The sequence below is a fragment of the Festucalex cinctus genome, chromosome 17 (genome assembly GCF_051991245.1).
Source record: "Festucalex cinctus isolate MCC-2025b chromosome 17, RoL_Fcin_1.0, whole genome shotgun sequence".
NCBI classification, from domain to species: domain Eukaryota; kingdom Metazoa; phylum Chordata; class Actinopteri; order Syngnathiformes; family Syngnathidae; genus Festucalex; species Festucalex cinctus.
In genome coordinates this window covers 13,100,952-13,124,312 of record NC_135427.1, presented here as the reverse complement: position 1 = coordinate 13,124,312, position 23,361 = coordinate 13,100,952, and the positions used below count along the sequence as shown (strand labels likewise).

Sequence of the window (23,361 nt, the reverse complement as noted above, 5' to 3'; positions counted from 1 at the left end):
AAAGCTCAGACACAAATAAGATTTTAACTCTTCATTCGCATAACATTGAGAGGCGTAGAACAAACTTGACTAGATGAGAAACAATGAGAATGCATCGAGAATCATGAGACGCCAAGCCACCTTGGGCTGCGGAGATGCACAGAGGAACAGTGGTAATAATCCGACAAACACACACTTCTCGGTTTGGCTTAAATAGACAGTGAATTGATCAGATTGGCTGTGGCTAGACATGTGGCTAACATGACTAATATGGAATTATCTGATTGGCTGTTGTCCATAAAAAGAGATTAAAAATCCTTGACATCACATAGCTCCTGACATCACATTTTTCCAGTTGAAACCAGATGATGGTTACATCAGTTCAAAACAGACACTTGACCTCACGGTCATGACCCAAACTTACCCCTGGCATGACCCAGTCATGACAGACAAAAAAATTGAAAACTTAAAAATGTCAGTCTTTGTTTAAGATAAATTGAAATGACAAATTATACAGGTTAAATATGTACTTCGGTGTTAAGCAAGACACTATATGGGACTGACTAATACACAAGTCAAAGTTCTATGTTTCCTGGATGGCATTAAGCAGGAAAAATAATTAAGTCAATAAAAATCACACCAATATATTTATTAGTGGTTAGTGTACATAAATAATGTAATTATATACAATGTGCATTATAATGTATGATAAGAATTTAAACATGCCAAATTATAGAAACTTATTTAATAGTAAATATAATTTATGAAACCAAGGTAATATCTACAAGGGCAAAAAATTCGTTTTTACAGTGTGCATGGTCTGCAATCTTTGATTGAAAAAGAAACAGTTAAAACATGCACATTTAACTGGAGCACGCATTAATAGAGTGTATATATATATATATATATATATATATATATATATATATATATATATATTAAAAAAAAAATAATAAGAGCCTCTCTCTTCTCCCAAGATCCAAATAATTCACAGGAAATATAATCATTGCAATTATTTGACTGCGGATGTATCAAAAAAAAAAAAAAAAAAAAAAAAGGAAAAAAAGCAGACTTACAGGTGGTAGAGGAACGCAGCGTGGAAACTTTCCGCGTGCCGCGCTGATGGCCGTCACATCGAACCTGCGGAGCTCGATCTTTACAGTCTTTTCTAATGTGGTTGCAATCGTCAGATAGGCTGCGCCGTCTGAAGAGGCAAAACATCCTACCTTGCTCGTGCTCCGAGTCCCCCGCTTCACCTCCACTGCCGCTGTGCTTTTGCGTCAATGCAAGTCGCGTCAATTAATTTGATAAATGCTTAACATCTTTCGTCTGTCAGAAATTGAGTTTTTTTTAGTTTTTTTTTTACTATGGCATGTCGGTATGCATGGTGGCATGTCTGCTTTGCAGGTTTGAGGTGATGGGTTCGAAATCTTGGCTCTGACCTTGCTAAGTGGAGTTTGCACACTCTCCATGTGCTTGTGTTGGTTAAAAAAAAACAAACACTGAAATTACTTTCAAAGTTCAAGTCATGTGTTGACTTAAAACACAACTTTATTGATATTGCAATTTAACAAAGGTAATTGCAGGTGTGGAAAAAGTGTTGCACATTAAACATAAAGACAGTAATTATTCAATCATGCATTCTCTAGAGTGCTGATCCAAACAGCAGTGCTGTAATTTAGCTGACTTTGGGCTGACTAAATCATGAATAAGCCCCCCCCCCCCCCCCCCCCTAATTGGCTAGCTAACTAGATAGGTAAGTAATTCTGAAATATCTTTTGTAGCCTTGTCCCAACTGATAACTTCGAACAATTACTGTTGATCTTTCATTTTTGTAATTGCATTTATTATATATTTATTATATATTCTTTTACGTCCTCTCTGAAAAATATTTTAATTTACATGTGTTTGCATAAACTGTTATGAACAACCAGCAAGTCCCTTTTTGTGTGTGTGTGTGTGTGTGTTTTGCAGTGGCAAATCAATTCCAAGTTCACAGCCTTTATGAAATCAATAGATTGGCTGCCTTGCTTGCCCTGTTCGCTGCCACTCATCGATTCTATTGCCAGACACGGTGGGAATAATGACACAGACGAGAGCAGTGAGCACAGCCTCTCTGCGGCAGTTTGTGTATTTTATTTCTTTCTGCAGAATTGAATTATCAGTCTCTTCTGGGTTGTGCTTGACCTGCATCCAGCTCATATTATCACAGAAATGCGTTTCTTGTGCTAATGACGTCACTGATGCATTTTCAGACAAAAAAAAAACAAAAAAAAAAAACAGGACAAATACAGGATAAAAAGACGTTCATACACATGTTCTTGTATTTTACAATATCTTTTGCTTATAGCTGTTTTTTCTGTCTGGATATAATGTAAATCTTTTAACGATTGAAGCAAATTTTTATACTACGGTTCACGAAAACTCATGTCGCAGGAGTCGACTGCACCTCATTTTTGATCAATACTTGCATGGGTCCACTACTGCAATATTACATCGGTCATTATTAGAGGTGTTAAAAAAAATCGATTCGACAATATATCGCGATATTACATCGTGCAATTCTCGAATCGATTCAATAGGCGGCCGAATCGATTTTTACATATCCATTTTTGATGGGAAAATATTCACCAAAACGTCTTAGGGTTCACACCTTAAGCATGGAAGAATGTTATATTAATGGAACATTATGCCTTAATATTTTATTTTAATGCTGTTCAAACATGAAACAGATAACCTTTATAAGATTGAAGTTTCAGATAAATAAATGATACATTTTCATACAAATCTTACACTGTACAAATTTACTGATTAGGATTTTCTAAATAAAAAAATAAAAAAAATCGCAACAATCGACTTAGAAATTCGTATCGGGATTAATCGGTATCGACCTATGAATCGTGATACGAATCGAATCGTCAGGTACTAGGCAATTCACACCCCTAGTCATTATGGTGGTACATATTTTTTGAGGTAGTTTGGAGAAAGAAGTTTGAGAACAACAGGTTTAAACTGTTAATGTAAGTCCCTACAAATAGCAGATGATTACTCAATTAAAAAAAAAAAAAAAAAGCACTCAAGTGAAGTCAAGATGATGACTTTGAAGTCCGATCACGGCGAGAGTCGCTGGTAAGCCCAGCAGCCCTCGCCGCGCCGTTGATGCTCGCCCAGCTCGGCATCGGCAGCCATTTTAGTGAAGACGATACGGTCGTGCAGCCTGTTGGTTTGACCCTGCCAGAACTCCATCAGGTGGGGCTTCACCACGTAGCCCCCCCTAGTGGACAACAGAATACATGGAGCGTTAGGTTTTAGCTTAAATAAATCAAATTAAATCAATTTCTATTGACAGAGTATGCAAAATCTCTTCATTTTCTGATTTTATTGTGAAAGTACTCACCAGTAGTTTGGCATCGGCACCTGTGTGTCCTTATACTTCTCCTCTAGCGCCGCATTTTTCTCCCTCAGGAACTAAAAAGACATCATGTTAACTTTTCAGAGGTTTGTGTACAGTGTTGACACAGTTAGCCAGAAAAAGTAACTTTGTTACTTTACCGATTGATTACTTGACTATACAACGAAAAGTCAATTTACCATAGTTTTGACTACTTGACTTTAAATGTAACTACCGGTAAGTTAGATTACATGTTACTTTATTAGTTACATTCAATAGATAATGACAAGCCTTCTGAGGATAAAATTGAAAACCAGTTTTCCAATACTGAATCGAAAGTACATTTTTAACATTTAAAAGCCTGTAGACCAGTGGTGTCCAAACTATGGCCCAGGGGCCATTTGCGGCCCGCCGTCCATTTTTTAGTGGCCCGCAACATATGCTAAAAATGGCATTTGACTCAGTTCAAATAAAATCAAAACAAAAATGTTTGGAAATGGTCAAAGTAACAAGGGAAGGTGTCGAAAAACACAGGTGCTATTAACTAATTGTAGCAAAAATGTCCTTCCTTTTAGTCTTTGGTAATTAATTTCTTTGGGGATGATTTTAAATATGATTTTTAGTAGATTTATTTTGATATAAACCAGAATAATGACGTCACACCCATGGTGTTTTTTAAATATTGCGCACAAGTAATATACATTAAAAAAACAAAAAACTAAACAAAAAAACAACCTAAAACTAATACTGAAACTAACTAAAGTAAAACTAAGCATTTATTAAAGAACTCAAACTAATAAAAAACTAACATAATCACCCTGAAAACTAATTAAAACTAACTACATTTAAAAAAAAACGAATGAAAAATTCCAACAAAACTATATTATGAATAAGGTGGATTTTTAATCATTTTTCATTAAAAAAACAAAATAAAGACAACTTTTTTGGCTTAAAATCCGTAATTACTTATATTTATTTAATTTATATTATTAATTTTATATTTATTTTATATTTTATTTTGTAATTAATTCATTTGTGTATATTAGATCTTTCTTACATCTCTGTTGGGAACCGGCGTGCTCTGCCTGCTCACCACCGCCCCGATCTGGCTGCTTTTTGGCCGCGAGTGGAAGTAGTCGCAGGAGCTCTGGTAGGGGATTCGCTCCACCTCGCCCTCGATGCGGATCTATCAGGACAAAACGCCGATAATCAGCGGGGAACCAAGTGAGAGAAGCGGACGTGGACGTCGTCTCACCTGTCTGTTCAAAGGCTCCCAATAGAAGACGAGACAGGCGTGAGGGTTGCTCTCCTGTCGATGGGCGACAAAATGACTGCAATGATTTTGGAGGACGCAAAAGGTCGAAGGTCGCCGGTTACTCACCAGCTCCGTTCCCTTGCGGCTCTCGTAGTTGGTGAAGAATCGGAAGCCGTAGTCGCTGTAACCTTTGAGAAGAACCATGCGGGCCGATGGCCGTCCATCCCTGACTCACAGTAGTGGGAAGTAACCAAATACAAATACTTTATTAGTGTACTACATTTCACAGGTGTGTGTAATTGGAAGCTCCTTCAGCATTTCAAGTAGTACTTTGGCGCCACTTAGTGGAATATTGGTGCACTTAGTTTTAAAAGCGCTTGTGTGCATATTTGTTTGTTTGCACAAGCATGTTATTTATGCTAGTATGCTAGCTAATACTATTGATTAGCCTCATGTGCCGGTGGCTTGTTTGTGTTGAATAATTTAATTACCAGTACTGAATACAGTCATTCAGGTAACACTGGTGCATACACTGGTCTCTGTGCCTAAGCACTCCGAATATTTGAACTCCTGGTGACATCGTACAACCACTGTTTGATCCTTTACTTTGCCACCATTTTTGAAACATTTGTAAATGATTACGGTGTGTATTCACTGTATAGCCTACACGCAGTCATGTACTTTCTACTCATTTTGTCAAAATAGTTCCTACTTTTTGTCACACTCCGCAGACGACAACAAAGCGTTTAATAGAAACCGAGAGAGGTAAAGTCAACTACGATTATGATTTTGACTGATCGATTTCTTGAGATTTTAAACAGCTCCATTCAAACCTTCATGTTATCAGCTCCAATAACGATTCATGAATATACAAATAAGATGTATTTAAATTACTATCATTATCTACTTAAGTGTGTTTTGTAATTCAGTTCAGAGTCTGTAGGCTTTTATTTGACTCATGTAAAAGTGGAATTGGCACATAGTTGTAAACATGCATGCCGTTGCTCACTTGGTTGCCGTGGCGATGCACATGGCATTGGCCTCACCAACCTCAGGACATTTGGTAGCTTCGTCGAACCAGCTTCCAAACTGCTTGATTGGGTCCAGGGAAGTCAGCTGGTTCTCCTCAAAACACTAAAGTGAAATTAATCATACTGTAAGAAGTTCAAATGTAGACGCTCAACGCAGAGAGTGCATGTGGCTACCGACATGCAGCTTCCAGGTGTCTTGTAGCATGCTTTAGTCAAAATTAGGCTTGCAAAATTTTGGGAATTGTCGAAGATGGAAACGCAATGGGAATTTATGTGAAGTCAAAGTGTTTTTTTTGCTCTTCAACATCAGCGTAGCTGCCAAGCCGAAACCTGCTAAATGCAGTGTGGGAGTGGTTATGTTAATTAGCCCCACTGTTTTGTAACAACAGGTTTTGTTTAAAAAATAAGAAGAAGAAGCAGAACACTAAAGATTTGCTTGGTTGCTCGATTTTTTTTATATTGATTGGATGTACAGGCACTCCAGAGACCATTTGCACATAAACCTCCCAAAAATTATCTTGTATATCTCCTTTAATGTTCATTCAGTAATTGCGTGAAACGTTGCAATCTTCATTTCGGGACTATATACAGATCTCCATAAGAGTCATTTCAGCCTTATTACAACGCTCACCTCCTCGTCTCCTTTGTATTTCTTCCTCATGTCACTGAGATCCATGCTGGAGCTGTTACGCGTCGGCGGTTTGTGGAGAAAGTGTGGAAAGACGCTTTGTTCGCAAGCAATCGGAGGCGAAACGGACGCGCGATTTGGACCGATTAATAAAACAATCGGTCCCAATGACAGTGTACTTGTCGCCAATGTGACGTAACGCCACGGCGAGTTCGCTTTACGTAAAAAACATTACGCACGTTTTGTAGCCGCTGTTAATGTATAACTTTCTTTTCAAACAACTGATAGTATCTTATTTCACCATTGGTTTATAAGCATGAAGTTGACAGAACCTGACATTCACGAAAAACGTGCGGAACTTTGCACAGTGTAGCGTTCAGGGAATATTGTCTTAATAAAATTCCAAGAGAATAAAACAACCGCGACATGTTAGGATGCATTAGGATCAAGAAAACAAAATGTGACCATCTTTATTTATAACGTCTATTTACTTTTGTATCAGTCGAGGCCTGATAATATTAGTAACAAAGAATATTATATATACAAAAACAATTTTTAGCTATAATTGTGAATGTAGCAGTTGGCGTCACTTCCGGAAGACGATTTCCTGTCCAACATGGCGGCGACCTTGTGTGGGAAATTATTACCTAAAAAAGGTAATGTAGCGATAACGCAATCTTTTATTGTATATCACATGTATGATGACGGTTTTCCCCTCAATATTAGCGATTATCGTTAAATTACTGTTAAGCTGCTGCTAACCAATGAGTGTTTAGTTAGCATGAAATGTTTGCTTTGTAAATAAGGGGTCGAGTTGCGGCTATCGTCGGAATAGTTAGCCCATGTATTACCTCCTAATCACTCCACATGGGATTTTATTAATATAGTGGACTGTATAGTTAATTAATCAATTAAAATCAGTTTTCGAATACCCCTCAGGCGCACCGTTAATGACGCCATTATTGTCGTACCGGATAGACGTCATCATGTGGACCTGCTGTATTAAATATTAAATAAATTCTAAAAAATAAATAAATAGTAAAATAGATAGATTTCACAGGTAAAATACAATATATATTGTTTTAGGCTGAATTTATTTAGCAAAAAATAAAAATACAAAGCATTTTTATATTCATCCATTTGTGTTGCTCAGATTTGATGAAAATATTATCACCTCATATCTCATTGCCACAATGATTGATTTTATTGTTATCAGAGGAGGATTTGTTGTATGATGTAGGTTTTTTCTTCCATGCATTTATTCCTACCTCTTTACTCAGCCCATACAATACTAAGCTTTTTTTGTGACGTGCAAATAAACACCACAGAAGTAGAAGACACTATGTGTGACCTGGTCATCCTTCCAGGATGGGTCCCCCTGACTCAGAGCATTCGGCACGGCTCCAAAGCTGTCACCCGCCACAAGAAACCGATGCACTTCCTTAAAAAGAAACTGATGGCTGTGACAGAGTACAGCCCCCCGAAACCGGCTGCCCCTCGGGGCGCTTACGCAGAAGAAACCACTGTGGTTAAGGAGCAGGTAACAACAGGCGTCAAAATCATCACTACAGTATATTTATATTTATTTTATTAGACATAAAAAAAAAAAAAAACTTTAGATGGTGTCACTGGACAATTCATTACAACTGCACACAAATAAGACAAACGTGTGAAAAAAAAAATGTTCTTGGTGTTCAGGAGAATCCGTTGATTAGGCTGCTGAAGCGAGACGTGGAAGGGGTCTTCCGCGACTGCAAGATGATCGCTGTGGCGCAGAACAATGGCTCCACCTCTGATGACATGGTGATGCTCAAGTACAGGTTCCACAAGCACGGCATTAAGGTCAAGTTCTTCCCCAACCAGGTAAACAAATAGAACAACCAGGAAGTCTTAACTCCGCTCTAGTTTTTTTTTTAAACAACAAATTGTGAGTCTTTGTTCATCTACTTATGTTTGCCTTTGCTCAATAAAGGATGTCAAACACTGACCTAATGTCCGCACGTGCTTGTTTGCAGGTTATGCATTCCTTCCTCAGCGAGAGCATCTATAGCAACATGGCTCCTCTGTTTATCGGGCCCACGGTGCTTTTTGTCAGTAAAGAGCCCAAGGTGAAGGAAATGCTGTCCACGCTGCGGGTCAGCCCGCACATGATTCTACTAGGTACCTTTTTTTTTTTTTTTTTTTTATTTTTTTATTTTTTTTTTTTTTTAGTCACGCTTTAGAATATAGTGAGTACATGTCTGTTTTCTTTCTGCTATTTTGTAAAATTTTTGGTCCACTTCATAACTCTATTTTGTTCTCCCATATGTTTATTTTGGGTGTAATTGCATTGTCGGTCACTAGATGGTATCTTATTATCGTATTTGATACTGTAAATTAGAGCGACAAAGGGTGAAAACAGGAAGAATTTCAAGCTCAGCCTTGTTTTTGCAATTGTTAAATGTCCTCTCCAATCCTGCTTTTTACGCCTACAAAAAAAATCTTGCGAACACCAAACACATGAAATATAAATTAATACTGAAACTAATACAAACCAACTCTGTGCTCCACAGGAGGGTGCATAGACAACACGCTGCTGAGCGCGCAAGGCTTGGCGAGCTACGCCAAGCTGCCGTCGGTCACCGAGTTCCAAGGCCAGCTGGTGAGCGGCCTGAGCATGATGGCCTCGCAAACCGTCGCCTTGCTGCAGCGACACCCCGCCCACCTGACGGCGCTGCTGCAGCAATACGTGGCGCAGCAGGCCGAAGCGGAGAACGCCGCCACGTGAGGTAGAGGAAACGACCCTGGACGTTGAGGACGCGGGCGAGGGAGGACCGCGCACGCTGGACTTGATTTAATAAGGTCTTAATTATCATTATTTACATTAAAGGTGTTTTGCGTCTGTTTGTGGGTGGAGTTGTTCATTTTTGCTTTTTCACTGGACATGTCATAAAGTATTAGGGTGCACATTTTTTTTTGTCCCACAAAAATCTGTTTTACGCTTTTTTTTTTCTCTTTGCGTTTTGAAAAATCTCAAATTTTATTTCTGAAATCAAAGCAAAAAAAAAAAAAGGTCCAAGGGGTGTCTTGAATTTAGAAAAATCAGGTCTATCGCAAGTAGGGATATAACGATAAGCGCAATATCGTGATATTAAAACTGCCACAATATCGTCGTCATGTTCACGATATATAAATGCAACACATCTGTAAAAAAAAAAAGTCAGGTTGATTTCCATTTGTGCAGTTCTAGCACCCTCTGGTGGCTAGTTTTTCAGTGCAATTTAATTTTCATTAGGGATCTTGTGGCCCTTCTATGTTTAAAATCTACGTTAATTGTCAGATAATGGGGAACGTAATATGCCCGTGAAGCAAGTCATTATTTGGAGGAACTCAATATGTACGTGCATTAACAACGTAACATAATAATAATAGCATAATAATAATAAAACATAACAATAATAACATAACATTGATTTAATGTACAAAAGCACAATATTGTGCTTTTTTTTTTAGTATGAGCTCATTTTTTTTACAATATTGTGACCTTTTTTTAAATATCGCCAACCTCCCCACAATATCGTGATAATTATCATATTGTTAGCTTCATATTGTGATATCGTATCATGATGTTTGGATATCGTTACATCCCTAATCGCAAGGCACGACTGCTTTTTTTTTCTCCAGTACTCAGTTTTATCACAACAATAAAAACAAAATTAATCTCATATATAAGTATTGTAATGTATGATAATTTACATCAAAATGTCCTGTCAAATTGGCTTGTGATGATACAGTGTGGCCTGTAGGTGTCGTCGTCTAACAAGAGCACAAGCAGCGGCAGCTCCTGGCCGGCTAATCCTCAGATTAGCACGCGTTAATCTGAGGTGCACAAGAGTGGAGAGGGTGTAGTTACCCCCCCTCCCCCTGCTCCTCGGTGGGCCCTGCCTGCTGTAATTCCCACTAATGCGGATCACGTCCAGGACGTCCTGGTGCGTGCATCCTCGTGAACGCGCATCCTGTATGGCAAAGTGACGTGCGCGTGGAAGTGGATGACAAGCACACCGGATCTGATGATTCTGGTTCTGTAAAAGTGGGCCCTCTGGATGCTCGTGAAGGAAGGACCATGATCCACGCAGATGACATCCAGGTAAGAGTCACGTTTTGTTTTTATTCTATGAAGTGAAAACGAAGTATTTTACGTTTAATATGCTTACAGTATTCCAAGAGTTTATTAAATATAGCACAATTTATCAGCACCATGTTCAACTCTAAAAACAATCTAGGTTTAGGGTCAGTGTTCGGGTCATGAGGACCACTCGGTTGTTTAATCCGGCCCACAAGCATTTACATGATCAAGATTCCTGCAGTCTTTGTTTCTGTATTATTATTATTTTTGTCTCATTAAATACAGTGAGACAAAAATAACTTGTATTTTTATTTGTATTTTTTATAACGGTCGTTTAAATTGGATAAACTTGAAAATATAAATTATTGATATTTAAGGCAATAATGTGAGTTTGCACAACAAAATAAGCAAGCAAATTTTCTCTTATCTCTAAGTTGGGGTTCAATACAAGATTCTGTAAAGTCTTATTTCCTCTTTTTTTTTTTTTTTTTTTTGCTTGTGAAATGCCGGAAAACCAATTTTCACCAAAGCAAAACACTTAAATTTGTTTGTTGCCTTAAAATTTTGAGTTCATCATTTTTTTTAAGTGTAGTGAATGAACAATATTAGTTTGATATATTGTAAATAATGCAAAACTATTTTATTATGGAAATGAGCATTATTTTTAAACATTTGATAAATTGTAAATTCTATAAAACTTATTATGGCAAACATTTTACTTAATGTTATATTTGATTTATTGTAAAAAATATATATATATCAGCACTTTTAAAAAAAAGACACTAAAGTATATATTTAACATTTTTAAATATTTGGTCAATTATGAAATTAAATGATGAAAACTTGAAAATTAGTCAAGTAAACTTACATGCTTTACCTCATCTACAAATATCTGTTTTAAAAATGAATTGTGCAAAACTATCAAAAATTATTATAGTCTATTACTTTTATGAACTCAAAATCATCACTAAAATAAACTGTACATATAGTTTGCTTTTGTTACCACATTGTTGCCATAATTGTATAATGGTATTAAATACATGTATTTATCAACTTCTTACTCTCCATTGATCACGTAAAATAAATGTGTTGGCATTATTTTATTTTATTTTTGAAGGAATATTAACGTGCAAGATGAGAAACATTACGTCACTACTTCTGCATCAGACCATCATAGCAGATATTAGTAGCCATAAACATAATATTAGTGTGCTCAGGTCAGTTGATGGGGTGTTTGCGGTGTCATCTTAAAGGCTTAAGATGAAATCCCATCCGCTGACATCACCGATGTCAGTCAGCCCGAGCGCTCGGAGTGGACTTTATCTCAGAAATATTTGCGGGTGCACAAGCACAAGATGGTGCTGAGATATTCTTCTAGCGCAACAAACCGCACGCTGAAAAGAAAGCGCTGACATCTTCCAAAATGTCAACTCAACTGGAAACATGTTTGGTTGAGATGAGGAACTTTTTCTCATTAAAGGGGGTTAGGAAAATTTGATTTAAATTTACAAAGTATTAAAAAAATAGTCACTGGAGTGCTTAGAAAGAAAAATCACCACAAATTAGCAACACTGACTGTGTTTGTAAACCAGTGCCTCTCAGTTCATAGCCATGTTAATGTAAGCAGCTCACATCAGCTTTAACGCGCATTCAACTACATTCCTACTAAATTCCAATTTATGAAATCAACCGACTTCCCAGGCCTGTTTGAAAGTAAAAAAAAAAAAAAAAAAGTCTGGTGGAGATTTGTGTGTAAGCGAGCACGCCACCAAATCCTCTCCTCCCGTTTCCTCCTCCTGCGAGGTCACATCCCGCTTATGTAACACAGGACTCAAAAGTATTGGGACACCTAAAACAAGAGGGGAAAGCATGTGCACTTGTGGGATGATTTGGGCGGTTAGAGGTCACCGATATCACCACTAGCGACTAGTTTATTAGTGCAATTTAATTTTCATTAAGGATGTTTTGGCCTTCTATTTTTAAAACCTATGCTAATTGTCAGATGAAGGGGAATCTAACTTGATTGTGAAGCAATCAATGTGTGCTTGCATTAGCAAGTAAGTGCCTCAATATTGTTATTAGAGATTGTAGGTGGTTTATATGCATTGCTGTTATGTACAAAAGCACAATATTGTTCTTTTTTTTTTAGTATGAGCTCTTTTTTTTTTAACAATATTGTGATCTTATTTAAATATCGCCAACCCCCCCAATATCGTGATAATTATTGTATCGTGACCTTCATATCGTGATAATATATCGTGATGTTTGGATATCGTTACATCCCTACTATCTATGCCAGCAATGTATAGTGAGTGACAATTTAGAAAATCAGTTGGCAGAAGCTCTAGTTTCATGTTGCTATTCATTCAACAGAATAATAAAATCACATTCATTAAACAGCTTCAGGGCGGCACGGTGGTTGACTGGTTAGCACGTCGCCTTCCAGCTCTGAGGACTCCGGTTCGAGTCCAGGCTTCGGCCATTCCTGGGTGGAGTTTGCATGTTCTCCCCGTGCCTGCGTGGGTCTTCTCCGGGTACTCCGGTCTCCTCCCACATTCCAAAGACATGCATGGCAGGTTAATTGGGCGCTCTGAATTGTCCCTAGGTGTGCGTGTGAGTGTGGATGGTTGTTCGTTCTATGTGTGCCCTGCGATTGGCTGGCAACTAGTCCAGGGTGTCCCCCGCCTACTGCCCAGAGCCAGCTGAGATAGGCGCCAGCACCCCCCGCGACCCTTGTGAGGAATAAGCGGTCAAGAAAATGGATGGATAAACAGCTTCATTTTTCATACACACATTTAAGAGTAAATTGAAACAAGATCAATATTATTTCATTACACTTTTGCAGGATCGTATTTTTATTTTAAGAGTTTTGTATTTGGATGTACGAGTGCATGCATTGCAGCATGTAGTTACTCGTGTTGCTAAAAAAAACAGCCTGTGTTGAAAACCAATTAAGACAAAGTTAGTAATCCTCCTGGCAGCCGCGCTGGGAAATGTCGGGACGTGCTGGTGCCGCTAATAGCGGCACATGTCCCGTCGTCTTTTGACAGCGAGGCCTCACTGGAAGCAAGACGCAACTTGATCATGTGTTATTGGTGGAGAACGATTACAAATCTTTAATAAAAACATCCATATTTTGAAATTAAATTCACATATATGCATTAATGTGTATTTTTATAGGTGTACAATTGTGGCCCAAATGTCGTTTGTTTGGCCTTGTTGGACGTCTATTCAGCAGATGTACACACACTCACAGCCTACAACGGGGCACTCTAAAGCATCCAAGTTGGAGACTTTAAATAGATCCCCCCCATATACTGACTACTCCATATTTTTCTGTGGGACGTGTGCACACTTGTGGCTGACGACGAGGCACTCTAAAGTAGTATCTGAGTATCTATTTTCGCTATTATTGTTAGCATAGCTAATTTGCTAACTGTACTCGGGCAAAAAAATTCAGGAACTGAAATGGTGAAAGACAGTTTAACGTTATATCCACAGTTAACAGTCTTTGCTTTTTTTTTTTTTTTTTTTTTAGCAAACATCTTCAAACTTATTTAGTTTTCTGAATCCACTTTACAGCGTATCGAATGAGTTGAACTTGTCACCCTGTTGTTGTCCCTGTAGGTGGTTGGTGGGGTACGTTGCATAAGATCATAACAGCTCCAAAATGACTTCCTATGGCTCGGCCCTCAATCGCAGCCAGTCGCTGGCGAGCGTCCTGGAGAAGTCGTCGCCCACGTGGACCAAAGCGCCGCACTCCCGGAGCAGCAGCACGTTGTCGTCTCGACACTCGCGACAGGTGAGGGCTGTTAGAAAAAAAAAATATATTAGCGCCTTCTGTCAAAACTGGCGTCAAAGTAAGTTCTTTTTTTCAGCTGATCAAAGATTGGGAAGTGGTCGACGACGTAGAAGCGAACGCCGCGGGGGAACGTCCTCGGGAGATGAGCACACCAGGTGTCTGTGAAGGTTATCTTCTCAAGAGGAGGAAGTGGCCGCTTAAAGGCTGGCACAAGGTGATTGCTTTTTTTATGGCCAGTCCTCAAAATGTTCATCAAACTTTTCACTTTAAATATTTCTTATTTCCAGTCTAAAATTATTATTATTATTTTTTATACAGCGATACTTTGTACTGGAGGCAGGGATCTTGAGATACTGTAAAAATCAACAAGATGTAAGTGCATATCAAATATCATATCCTGAATACACATCTTACCAAAAACATGCCATGCTAACTTGTCTTGCGATCGCTCCATGTCAAATGCTAAAGCTATTCATTATGCTAACATGTACTACGTAAACATCCTGCTTCATATATGTTTAATGGTATCATCTCACATGCTACAATTACATATTAACTTATCATGTAAAAACATATTAACGTGAAATGCGAGCGCATAATACTAATACATGCTCCAAAAATCTAAGATTAATACATCCTTCTGAAACGTTCCGCTAACATGTCGGTACAACACACAATGCTAACATTTCAGTCTATGTCCTACATTTGCTTTCCATGAGCACAATTTAATTACATTTAGCTTGATTTAAAAACTACTAGCACTACCTAAACATGTAATGTATCGATAATGCTAACACGTGATAGCTATTAACACATTAACACATCCTGCTGACGCATACAACTACAAGTACGAACAATTCTGTAGACACAAATACATGATAGTAACAGGACATGTCACGCTAATATATTATGTTAATGTATTATGCTAACACAAAATATTAACATTGCACTTAAAACATCCTTCTCAAACATCTCAAAAAGCATCTATCATTTCAACAAAAAAAATGTTGCATCAAATGCTAATACAACATGCTTAGCATTGCTTACGCTAGTACATCCTACTGACTTGTCGGTAAATACAGAATGCTAGCACAAATTGCTAACATTACAGAAATACAACCTATTAAAATTATGCCGTAATACGTAAGAATCCCACTACTGTACTTTGATTTCAACATGAAATGCTAGCTAGTCATGCTAACGTCCTCTACATCCTTATCCTGTGTGTCGCAAACACATTTTAACATAAAATACTAACATGTCAAACAAATACAACATACAAACGTTAAAAAAAAATCCTGTTGTTGTGATTTTAACACAAAACAATGTGATATATGTGATATATATGCTAACACAAAATGCTAACAGGTGTCCATAGGAAGAGTGCAAGGCTCTCTAGACATCAGCAGTGCTGTCATGTCCATCAGCAAGAAGTCCAACCGGATTGACTTGGACGCAGGGGACATTCTGTATCACATGAAGGTGAACGCCATATTTTTATACTTGGAAACAAATGTATTTATACTTTTATATCTATAAAATGTGTCTTTGATGTCGGAAAGAGACGGTAAATGTTTCCCGTGTGACTGAAGGCAAAGAGCCACGAGCTCTTCTACATTTGGGTGACCAAGCTGCAGGCGCATCGCTCGTACAAGAAGAGTGAGACGGCGGCGGCGTCGGCGGGACATGGCATCGTCCACAATAACGGACACCTTCTGACGCTCACGCCCGACACCGCCTTCCTTGGCGGACAGCCAAAGTTTTTGCCGCAGACCTCCGCCAAGGCTTCTGTCAACAGCAAAGTGTCTGCGTGGCTGCAGCAGAATCCTCCTCCTGACACCTGCGCTCAAGGTACATTAAGTTAACTTTGTGTTAATCATATTGATACTAATAATGGAGCCGCCTCGTGTTTACAAACGTACAACTGTTGATAATTACTTGGGAAAGCCACATGCTGCTTCACCAAGCTCATCCACTGTCTCCTTCCAGAACTGAACCGTTGCAATTTGGACCTTTCCGAACTTACGCGGCTGATCCAGAGGTTGCAACAGCTGGAGGCGGGCCAGACGTTCACGAACGGGGAACTGCAACGTATCATCAGCACGCAGGTGCTTCCGTGTACATTTGGTGTTATTTTTTTTTTTTGAAAAATGTTTTGGAAAAACTCCTGATCATGTTTTTTTTTTTTTGTATGTTTAAAAATAGAATCTTTCCCTGGAAAAGCCAAAGAAGCAAAAACCAGGAAGAGTGCGGGGTCATTCTCGCACCCTGTCCAGAGTGGAAGCGCTGGGAATGGTGAGAAGTCACAAATGGACAAAAGTATTGGGACATAGCTTATACTCAAAAGTTACTTACTTGCCCCTGAATAATTTTTTTTTTAGTAGTATAGTGTACAATCTATATTACAAACAGGTCAAAAATATTTTACTATCTTTCCATTCCAAAAGCCTGTTCGTAGGATGACAAAATCGGTGAGTGTTTAGTGGGCAGATCCAGAGATGTGCGATTTTGTGACTGTTCCTTCTCCACCAGTCACTGTCTTGCTCCGCCCCTTTTAGCATCAAGGCTGCTAAAAAAAACAAAAAAAAGTGGTTAGAAGTGGTTATTTTGGTACCCTTTTAAGAATAGAAACACATTGAGTGTTGTACTAAACTGTGGTGCAGCAGACTAGTTTCTCTGGGTGCTTTCTTTGGAGTTCTCGAGCTGAGCACCGTGTTCGTTTGTGCAGTTGTCCTCCAGCCCTCTGAGCAGCTCCTCCCACTTGGGCGCCTCCGTTCCGTCCATCCCGGACTACGTCTACTCCCAGTTGGCCCCCGTTAACGCCGCCTCATCCGCGGAGGGCAAGAAGATCCAGCAGGACATCTGTGCCGTGTCGCTGCGAGGTAACACGCACAAAAGCGCACGTGATTTTTTTTTTTTTTAAGAGTTAAAAAAATGCTAATGTTAGGGTGAGATTTTGCAACAAAAAAATGTTTTTTAAAAATAGAGTAATAAAGGTGCATACATTCTCCCACTCTTCAGTCCTGGCTACCCTCCAAACGGTCCACGACTCACTGTGCCAAGAGAGGCAAAAACTGTTGGAAGTCTGGGAGAACAACAACGTCCACCAGTCCCACACAGAAGAGGTGAACCTCCATGAGCTCCCCTCAACGTGTGCTCGAGCTTGATTTGCTCCTCTTCCTCCTACAGGTGGCAGCGGGGAGGCGCTTGTCCCACGGGCCTTCCTCGGTGGCAGAGTCGGCGGCCGAATATTTCGACGCCAGCGATGACTTCCTTCTCGGGAGTTCCTCCGACGTATCGGATGAGTCGGGACTGAGCGACGCGAGCACGTCCGACTCGGAGCCGGAGGAAGGACATTGTGAGTCGACTGTGACTTGATTGCAATTTACTACAAATTTAATTGTAAGGGATCCCAGAACCAAAAAGTTTGAAAACTCTCACGTTCTACTTCCTGCCCTCGACAGTATCCGCCACCCGAAAGTACCGCGCCAGCATTTCCCGAACTCCTCACAGCGTCGCACCGAAGAGTAGCGGCCGGCGAACGACGCTTCCTGCTTCGTGTCCGGACAACAGTCATGTGGGCCTCATGGCCATCCTCTACAATAATATCGGTACGCGGCGGCGCACTCAAACTGACACCTCTTTGAAAAATGACAATCGTATGTTTTTTGGCGCAGGCAAAGACCTGGCTCGCGTGTCCATGCCGGCCGCACTCAACGAGCCCGTCAACCTGCTGCAGCGACTGTGCGAGGAGCTGGAGTACAGCCAACTGCTGGACACCGCCAGTGCCACCGCAGACCCCTACCAGAGGATGGTACGCAAGAGGACAAGCAATAAAGAATAATCAAAGATACAATTTAAAAAAAAACACAAAAAAAAACAGTTCAAATATAACCTGACATCTGTAAGAAGTGTCTGACTGTTTGTCGTCTGTCGTCTGTCCGTCAGGTCTACATCGCCGCCTTCGCCATCTCGGGCTACTCCACCGCCACCTTCCGAAACCGCTACAAACCCTTCAACCCCGTCCTGGGGGAGACCTACGAGTGTGTGCGGGACGACCGCGGCTTTCGCTTCATCAGCGAGCAGGTCAACCACGTGAAAACTATTCTGATTCAAAGGCCTCTAAAAGAACTCCAGTCCAACCTGATTGATTAGAGGGAACAGTGTGTCCCAATACTTTTGTCCATGGACTGCCCATAGGGTGTGGGTCAACAGTTTTAATTTTTTAAATCATGCAGATAGGCCATGCCATTCACACAGTAGATAAGATTAAAATAAATGAATGAATAAATAAATTAATTAATTAATTAAGATTAAAATAAATGAAAACAAATGAATAAATAATCATAAATAAATAAATAAATATTTTTGTATTAATCTCATTGTAATTAAAATTTTAAGGTCCTCCACATTTTAATTATTATTTTTTTTTAATTTATTTCGAACATGTATATTTAAAAAAAGAAAAAAAATGATTAAAAAATTACATATCGGAGGAAAAAATATACAAGAAGACACAGAAAGCAACAAACACAACATTAGAGCAACAAACAATTAAATCTAAAAGAAGGGCCTGGCCAATTTTTATTTGTATTATTGACAATTAATTAAATTCCAATTATTTGACAATATTTAAGTAATTTAAAAATAGATTATACTGTATATTCATAAAATTTTGTTAGGTTTTATGTTATTTACAATAAATTTATTCAATATTTATTTTACGTTCACATTGGAATTTTGGTGGCCAGATAGGCCAGGACATCCGCAAATAAGATTAAAAAAAAAAAAAGCGAGATAAGAAAATTAAAATGTGTATGTAAAAGTAAAAAAAAATACTCCCATTTAAAATGTTCATTTGCAGTTAATGTTCTAATTAATTCACTAATTATTTTTTGTGTATATGTAAAATGTTTTATTTTAGCAATATTCTTTATGTTAGAATTTATAATAAACCAATTACTGTCTAATGCAATAAATGAAGAAAAAATACTCATTTAAAAAACAAAACAAAACATTTTTACAGTACTGTTGATAATTTTTAGTTGCCCATGTTTTGCCCTCTTCTTATGAATCAGCCCATCTGTGAGTTGGTGATCTTACTATTTTTCTGTCATTTGATGAATCAGGTGTGCCACCATCCTCCCATCTCCGCCTGCCACGCTGAATCAGACAACTTTTCCTTCTGGCAAGGTGACACTTCAGCATCATAGAAACAGAAATGAAAGTGGTGCAAAGGCCCTTAGTTCACTTTATTTCTCAAAACAGACCAGAGGTGGAAGAACAAGTTTTGGGGAAAGTCACTGGAGATCGTGCCGACCGGAATGGTCAACGTCACCATTCCCAGGTAAGCCAGGCTCCATGAAACCTTGGAGAACCTTGGCAGAGGTTTGGTTGGTTGACTTTGCTATTTTTTTGGTGTCCGTGCTCAGATTTGGAGATCACTACGAGTGGAACAAAGTGGTGACGTGCATCCACAACGTGCTGAGTCAACAGCGATACTTGGAACATTACGGCGAAGTCACCATCCGCAACCTGAAGAGCAACGCGTGTACCTGCAAGATCGCTTTTGTCAAGGTGAGCAGGTGGCAAAAGTCTTCACACCCTTGTACATAAACATATAGACAATTATGTAAAAAAAAAAAAAAAAAAGACTTGCAAAAGTAGAAGTACTGATTAAGTTCCTATTTTTCCTCCATTCTTGCTCTCTCGTGGTACCTGTGACTGCCACAGTCTCGCTATTGGGGTTCAGAGGCGAACAAGAACGAGGTCCAGGGCACCGTGCTGGACCAGAGCGGCAGCGTCATCCACCGCTTTGGAGGTCTGTGGCACGAGGGAATCTTCTGTGACACGCTGCCGACCCCCAAATGCGTCTGGAAGCCAAGTAAGTTGTTTTTAATCATCTTCCGCTGCGCCCTTTCTTCACTTCCTCACCTGAAAGGTTGGTCTCGCCCCGCAGATCCTCAACCCAAAGACCACCTGATCTACTACGGCTTCTCTGCCTTCGCCATGGAGCTCAACCAGCTCACAGCTGACCTCAAACCTCTGCTGCCCCCTACTGACAGTCGCCTGCGCCCCGACCAGAGGTCAGAGAAGTTGCAAGCTAATTCAAGCTGCAAAAACAAAGGCAGCATGGGTACAGTCGCCAAATATTCTTTGAATATAAAGTTAATTTAGAATAGTATGACTCAAGTAGTACTTGAGTAAGAGTAAATATTCAGTGAAAAAATATTCAAGTAGCTTACTAAGTAACTGATGAACATTAAATTGACAAAAATATAAAATACAAACATACAAATTCAGATACTGCCCAAATATTTCATTTTAACTGAAAAAAATATGAATGATATTTTTCCTAAAATAGCATAAACTAGCATGAATGCCTTGCTCTGTTTGATCGGGCATATCGAGTCAAATGTTGCCAGTGGTTATGCTTGACTGCTGAAACAAAATCAAAACAAAGGCAAATACGTCGTGCACGCAATAATAGATAGATACAAATTTAAAGAAGCCATCTTAACAAAATTACTTCCGTAAAAGTAAAACATATATTGCATTAAAACTATTCTTACAAGTACAATTTATCCAAAATGTTACTGAAGTAAATGTAACAGAGTAAGAGTAGTGCATTTCTACTCAGCTCGGCAAACAGGAAGTTAAAAACACCAACAGGAAGTTAAAAACACAAACAAGACGTTAAAGCGCAAATAGGAAGTTAAAAACACAAACAGGAAATTAGAAGCACAAACAGGAAATTAAAAGCACAAATAGGAAGTTAAAAACACAAACAGGAAATTAGAAGCACAAACAGGAAAATAGAAGCACAAACAGGAAGTTATGGACACAAACAGGAAATTATAAGCACAAATGGGGTATATGCCACGGAAGAAGCGGGACTCTTTTTGCACATCAGTTTGGTTCCGGTTCGGTTTACGACGTGTGGGCTGCGTCAAAATACTTGTGCTTCCGACTTTGTGCCCCTCGGTTGCGCGTTCGCAACCCGGATCGGAACCAAACTGATGTGCAAAATCACGTCCCGCGTCTTCCGTCGCATTTACCTCATAGGAAGTTATGGACACAAACAGGAAGTTAAAAAATACAACCTGGAAGTTAGAAACACAAACAGAATGTTAGAAACAAGAAGTATGAAGGCCAAACAGGAAGTTTGAAACACAAACAAGAAGTTAAAAGCACAAACAGGAAGTTATGGACACAAACATGACCTACAAACACAATCAACAGACATTAGTAACACAAACAGGAAGTAGTAAGCCAAACGAACAGGAAGCTGCCACGTTCTTGACGAGCCGCTCCGTGTCTTGTGAGCAGGATGCTGGAGGAGGGACGAGTGGAGGAGACGGACACAAAGAAAGACGAGATCGAGGAGCTGCAGAGAGAGAGGAGGAAGGAGCTTGGCAAGAAAGGAGAGGAGCACGTCCCGGCTTTCTTCAAGTCAGTTCACATTCCTCAAAAAAAAAAAAAATGTTACATTTGTTTAATGGTTTGATTTTAGCGTCATTAGTGACCGTTACTCCCCCGATTTAAACCAAAAATGTGTGTGTTGTTTGTGCCTGTGTGTCGTCGTTTCAGAAAAGCCAAAGACTCTTGCGGGCGCGACGTGTGGTTGACGAACGGGACTTACTGGAAACTCCGAGAGGATCCTGGCTTTGCGAACCTCCCGTGCATAACGCTGTGGTGACGTTAGTGCCCCCCCCAAAAAAAAATTACAAACAAAAACAAAAGCACATGTGATCCGCTGCGGAGCTAAGCGCTGATGTGCTGAGTGAGCCCCTCGTGGTCGGCCATGACTGGATCATGGCAGCCTATTATATTTACCTTTTATAAAACTTTTTTTTTTAGATGACTGTAATCGTTGCAAACTAAAGTCTGAACTAATTTTAGAAATGTACACTTTTGACAAAGAAATTCTTGAAAGGGCACATATTATGGAAGATTGGTCTATCGACCAATCAGAAGATGGAAGAATGCTGATGTCATCGAGGGCTAGCTAGCTGATGAATTTGAAATCTGGTTGCTAATATTGTTGAAGTTACTTCGGCCAACATTACTAATTCTCAATTCACTGGGCAGATTAGATAAACATGGCAACACAGTTGTTGACATATGATTGGACAAAATAAAAAATGGAACATGCACAGACCTGTACTGGAAGCACTGCAGCTAAGTGAACATTTCTACAGACATATTGTTAAGACACTTGGGAACTGTGTGTGTGGAAAAAAGTGCATACTATGTCTCCTTTAAACTTTATTTGAATAGAAAATAAAAAAAAACAACAGGACAATAATAATCAATTGTGTCACCTTGACTAAATAACACTTTGCCCCCTTTTTAGAAATCTCACTTTATAAATTACGATTGACGAGAGGATTATTGCTCATTTCATCGTTCACATATGTGCAGCAGCTCCTTTAATTATTATGATTTATTTATTTCTTAATATACATGACGCTGCTGTGACCTCCGAGTGTGATTGTAATAGCGCAAACATGAAACATGACACCTCACAACTGCGTGGAAGACATGCTTGCCCACGATGCTGCCTGATCACAAACAATGAATACTGTAACAAAAAATAATATTTCATTTTTTGGTTAATATTAAGACATTTTATATGCAGTCATTTTGCATTCATTTTGTTTTGATATCAGACCAGGTTCGATTGTAATGCAAGGGTTCTCAAAATGGGTCCCCGGGATCGACCAAAATAATTTATTTTTTAATATAATCATATTTTTAAAATAAAATTCACTTGTAATCCTGACAACGTACATCTTTTGCTTTTATTATGTGGAAAAAAAATGCAAATTTATTCTTGTATCATATTAAAAAAAAAAAAATTGTCAGCAACTTGAAAATTAGGAAAAAATATTTTTTGAGAATCCCTGTTGTAAGGAAAGCAGCCATTTTAGGAATACTGAGGGCCCACTCCCCATATTGAGCATAAAAGCTTGGAAAAAAAAATAAACAAACAAAAAATAACCTCCAGTAAGTATTGACATGATGACATAATTGACGTTGAAGCTGCTCAGTTTTGACTCAGAATTGCCACTGTCATCTGCGGTTGCGACTTTGTGGAGACTGACCGCTTTCTCACAGACAGACAGACAGACAGGGCCCCTGAAAGACCCCCGCCACCCTCCGCGGGG

General features: G+C 39.1%; 3 protein-coding genes across 5 annotated transcripts; 2 read left to right on the top strand and 1 right to left on the bottom strand.

The window, feature by feature from the left end:
• Nucleotides 1–2,081: 2,081 nt before the first annotated feature.
• On the bottom strand, nt 2,082–6,682 carry pnpo (pyridoxamine 5'-phosphate oxidase). Its single transcript, XM_077502336.1, has 7 exons — nt 6,288–6,682; nt 5,635–5,759; nt 4,752–4,851; nt 4,626–4,679; nt 4,428–4,556; nt 3,377–3,447; nt 2,082–3,253 (listed from the first exon to the last, which is right to left on the bottom strand). The coding sequence occupies exons 1-7, from the start codon at nt 6,330–6,332 to the stop codon at nt 3,091–3,093; spliced, it is 687 nt and encodes a 228-aa protein (XP_077358462.1). The 5' UTR covers nt 6,333–6,682; the 3' UTR covers nt 2,082–3,090.
• Nucleotides 6,683–6,792: 110 nt separating this feature from the next.
• mrpl10 (mitochondrial ribosomal protein L10) lies at nt 6,793–9,167 on the top strand. Its single transcript, XM_077502334.1, has 5 exons — nt 6,793–6,940; nt 7,652–7,824; nt 7,983–8,147; nt 8,300–8,444; nt 8,837–9,167. Exons 1-5 carry the CDS (start codon nt 6,901–6,903, stop codon nt 9,049–9,051), a joined length of 738 nt encoding a protein of 245 aa, XP_077358460.1. The 5' UTR covers nt 6,793–6,900; the 3' UTR covers nt 9,052–9,167.
• Nucleotides 9,168–10,212: 1,045 nt separating this feature from the next.
• Nucleotides 10,213–22,347, top strand: osbpl7 (oxysterol binding protein-like 7). Of its 3 annotated transcripts, none has more exons than XM_077502326.1 (22): nt 10,213–10,410; nt 14,017–14,191; nt 14,268–14,405; nt 14,510–14,563; nt 15,560–15,673; nt 15,784–16,042; nt 16,181–16,299; nt 16,397–16,486; nt 16,639–16,662; nt 16,920–17,073; nt 17,213–17,316; nt 17,381–17,549; nt 17,656–17,712; nt 17,905–18,005; nt 18,140–18,277; nt 19,321–19,384; nt 19,460–19,538; nt 19,624–19,768; nt 19,925–20,075; nt 20,151–20,277; nt 21,521–21,643; nt 21,782–22,347. In XM_077502326.1, exons 2-22 carry the CDS (start codon nt 14,060–14,062, stop codon nt 21,888–21,890), a joined length of 2,451 nt encoding a protein of 816 aa, XP_077358452.1. In that variant the 5' UTR covers nt 10,213–10,410; nt 14,017–14,059; the 3' UTR covers nt 21,891–22,347. The 3 variants fall into 3 exon arrangements, with proteins under 3 accessions (XP_077358452.1, XP_077358450.1, XP_077358451.1); XM_077502324.1 differs by having other exon boundaries at nt 17,656–17,802; nt 17,869–18,005; XM_077502325.1 differs by lacking the exon at nt 16,639–16,662 and having other exon boundaries at nt 17,656–17,802; nt 17,869–18,005.
• Nucleotides 22,348–23,361: the final 1,014 nt, after the last annotated feature.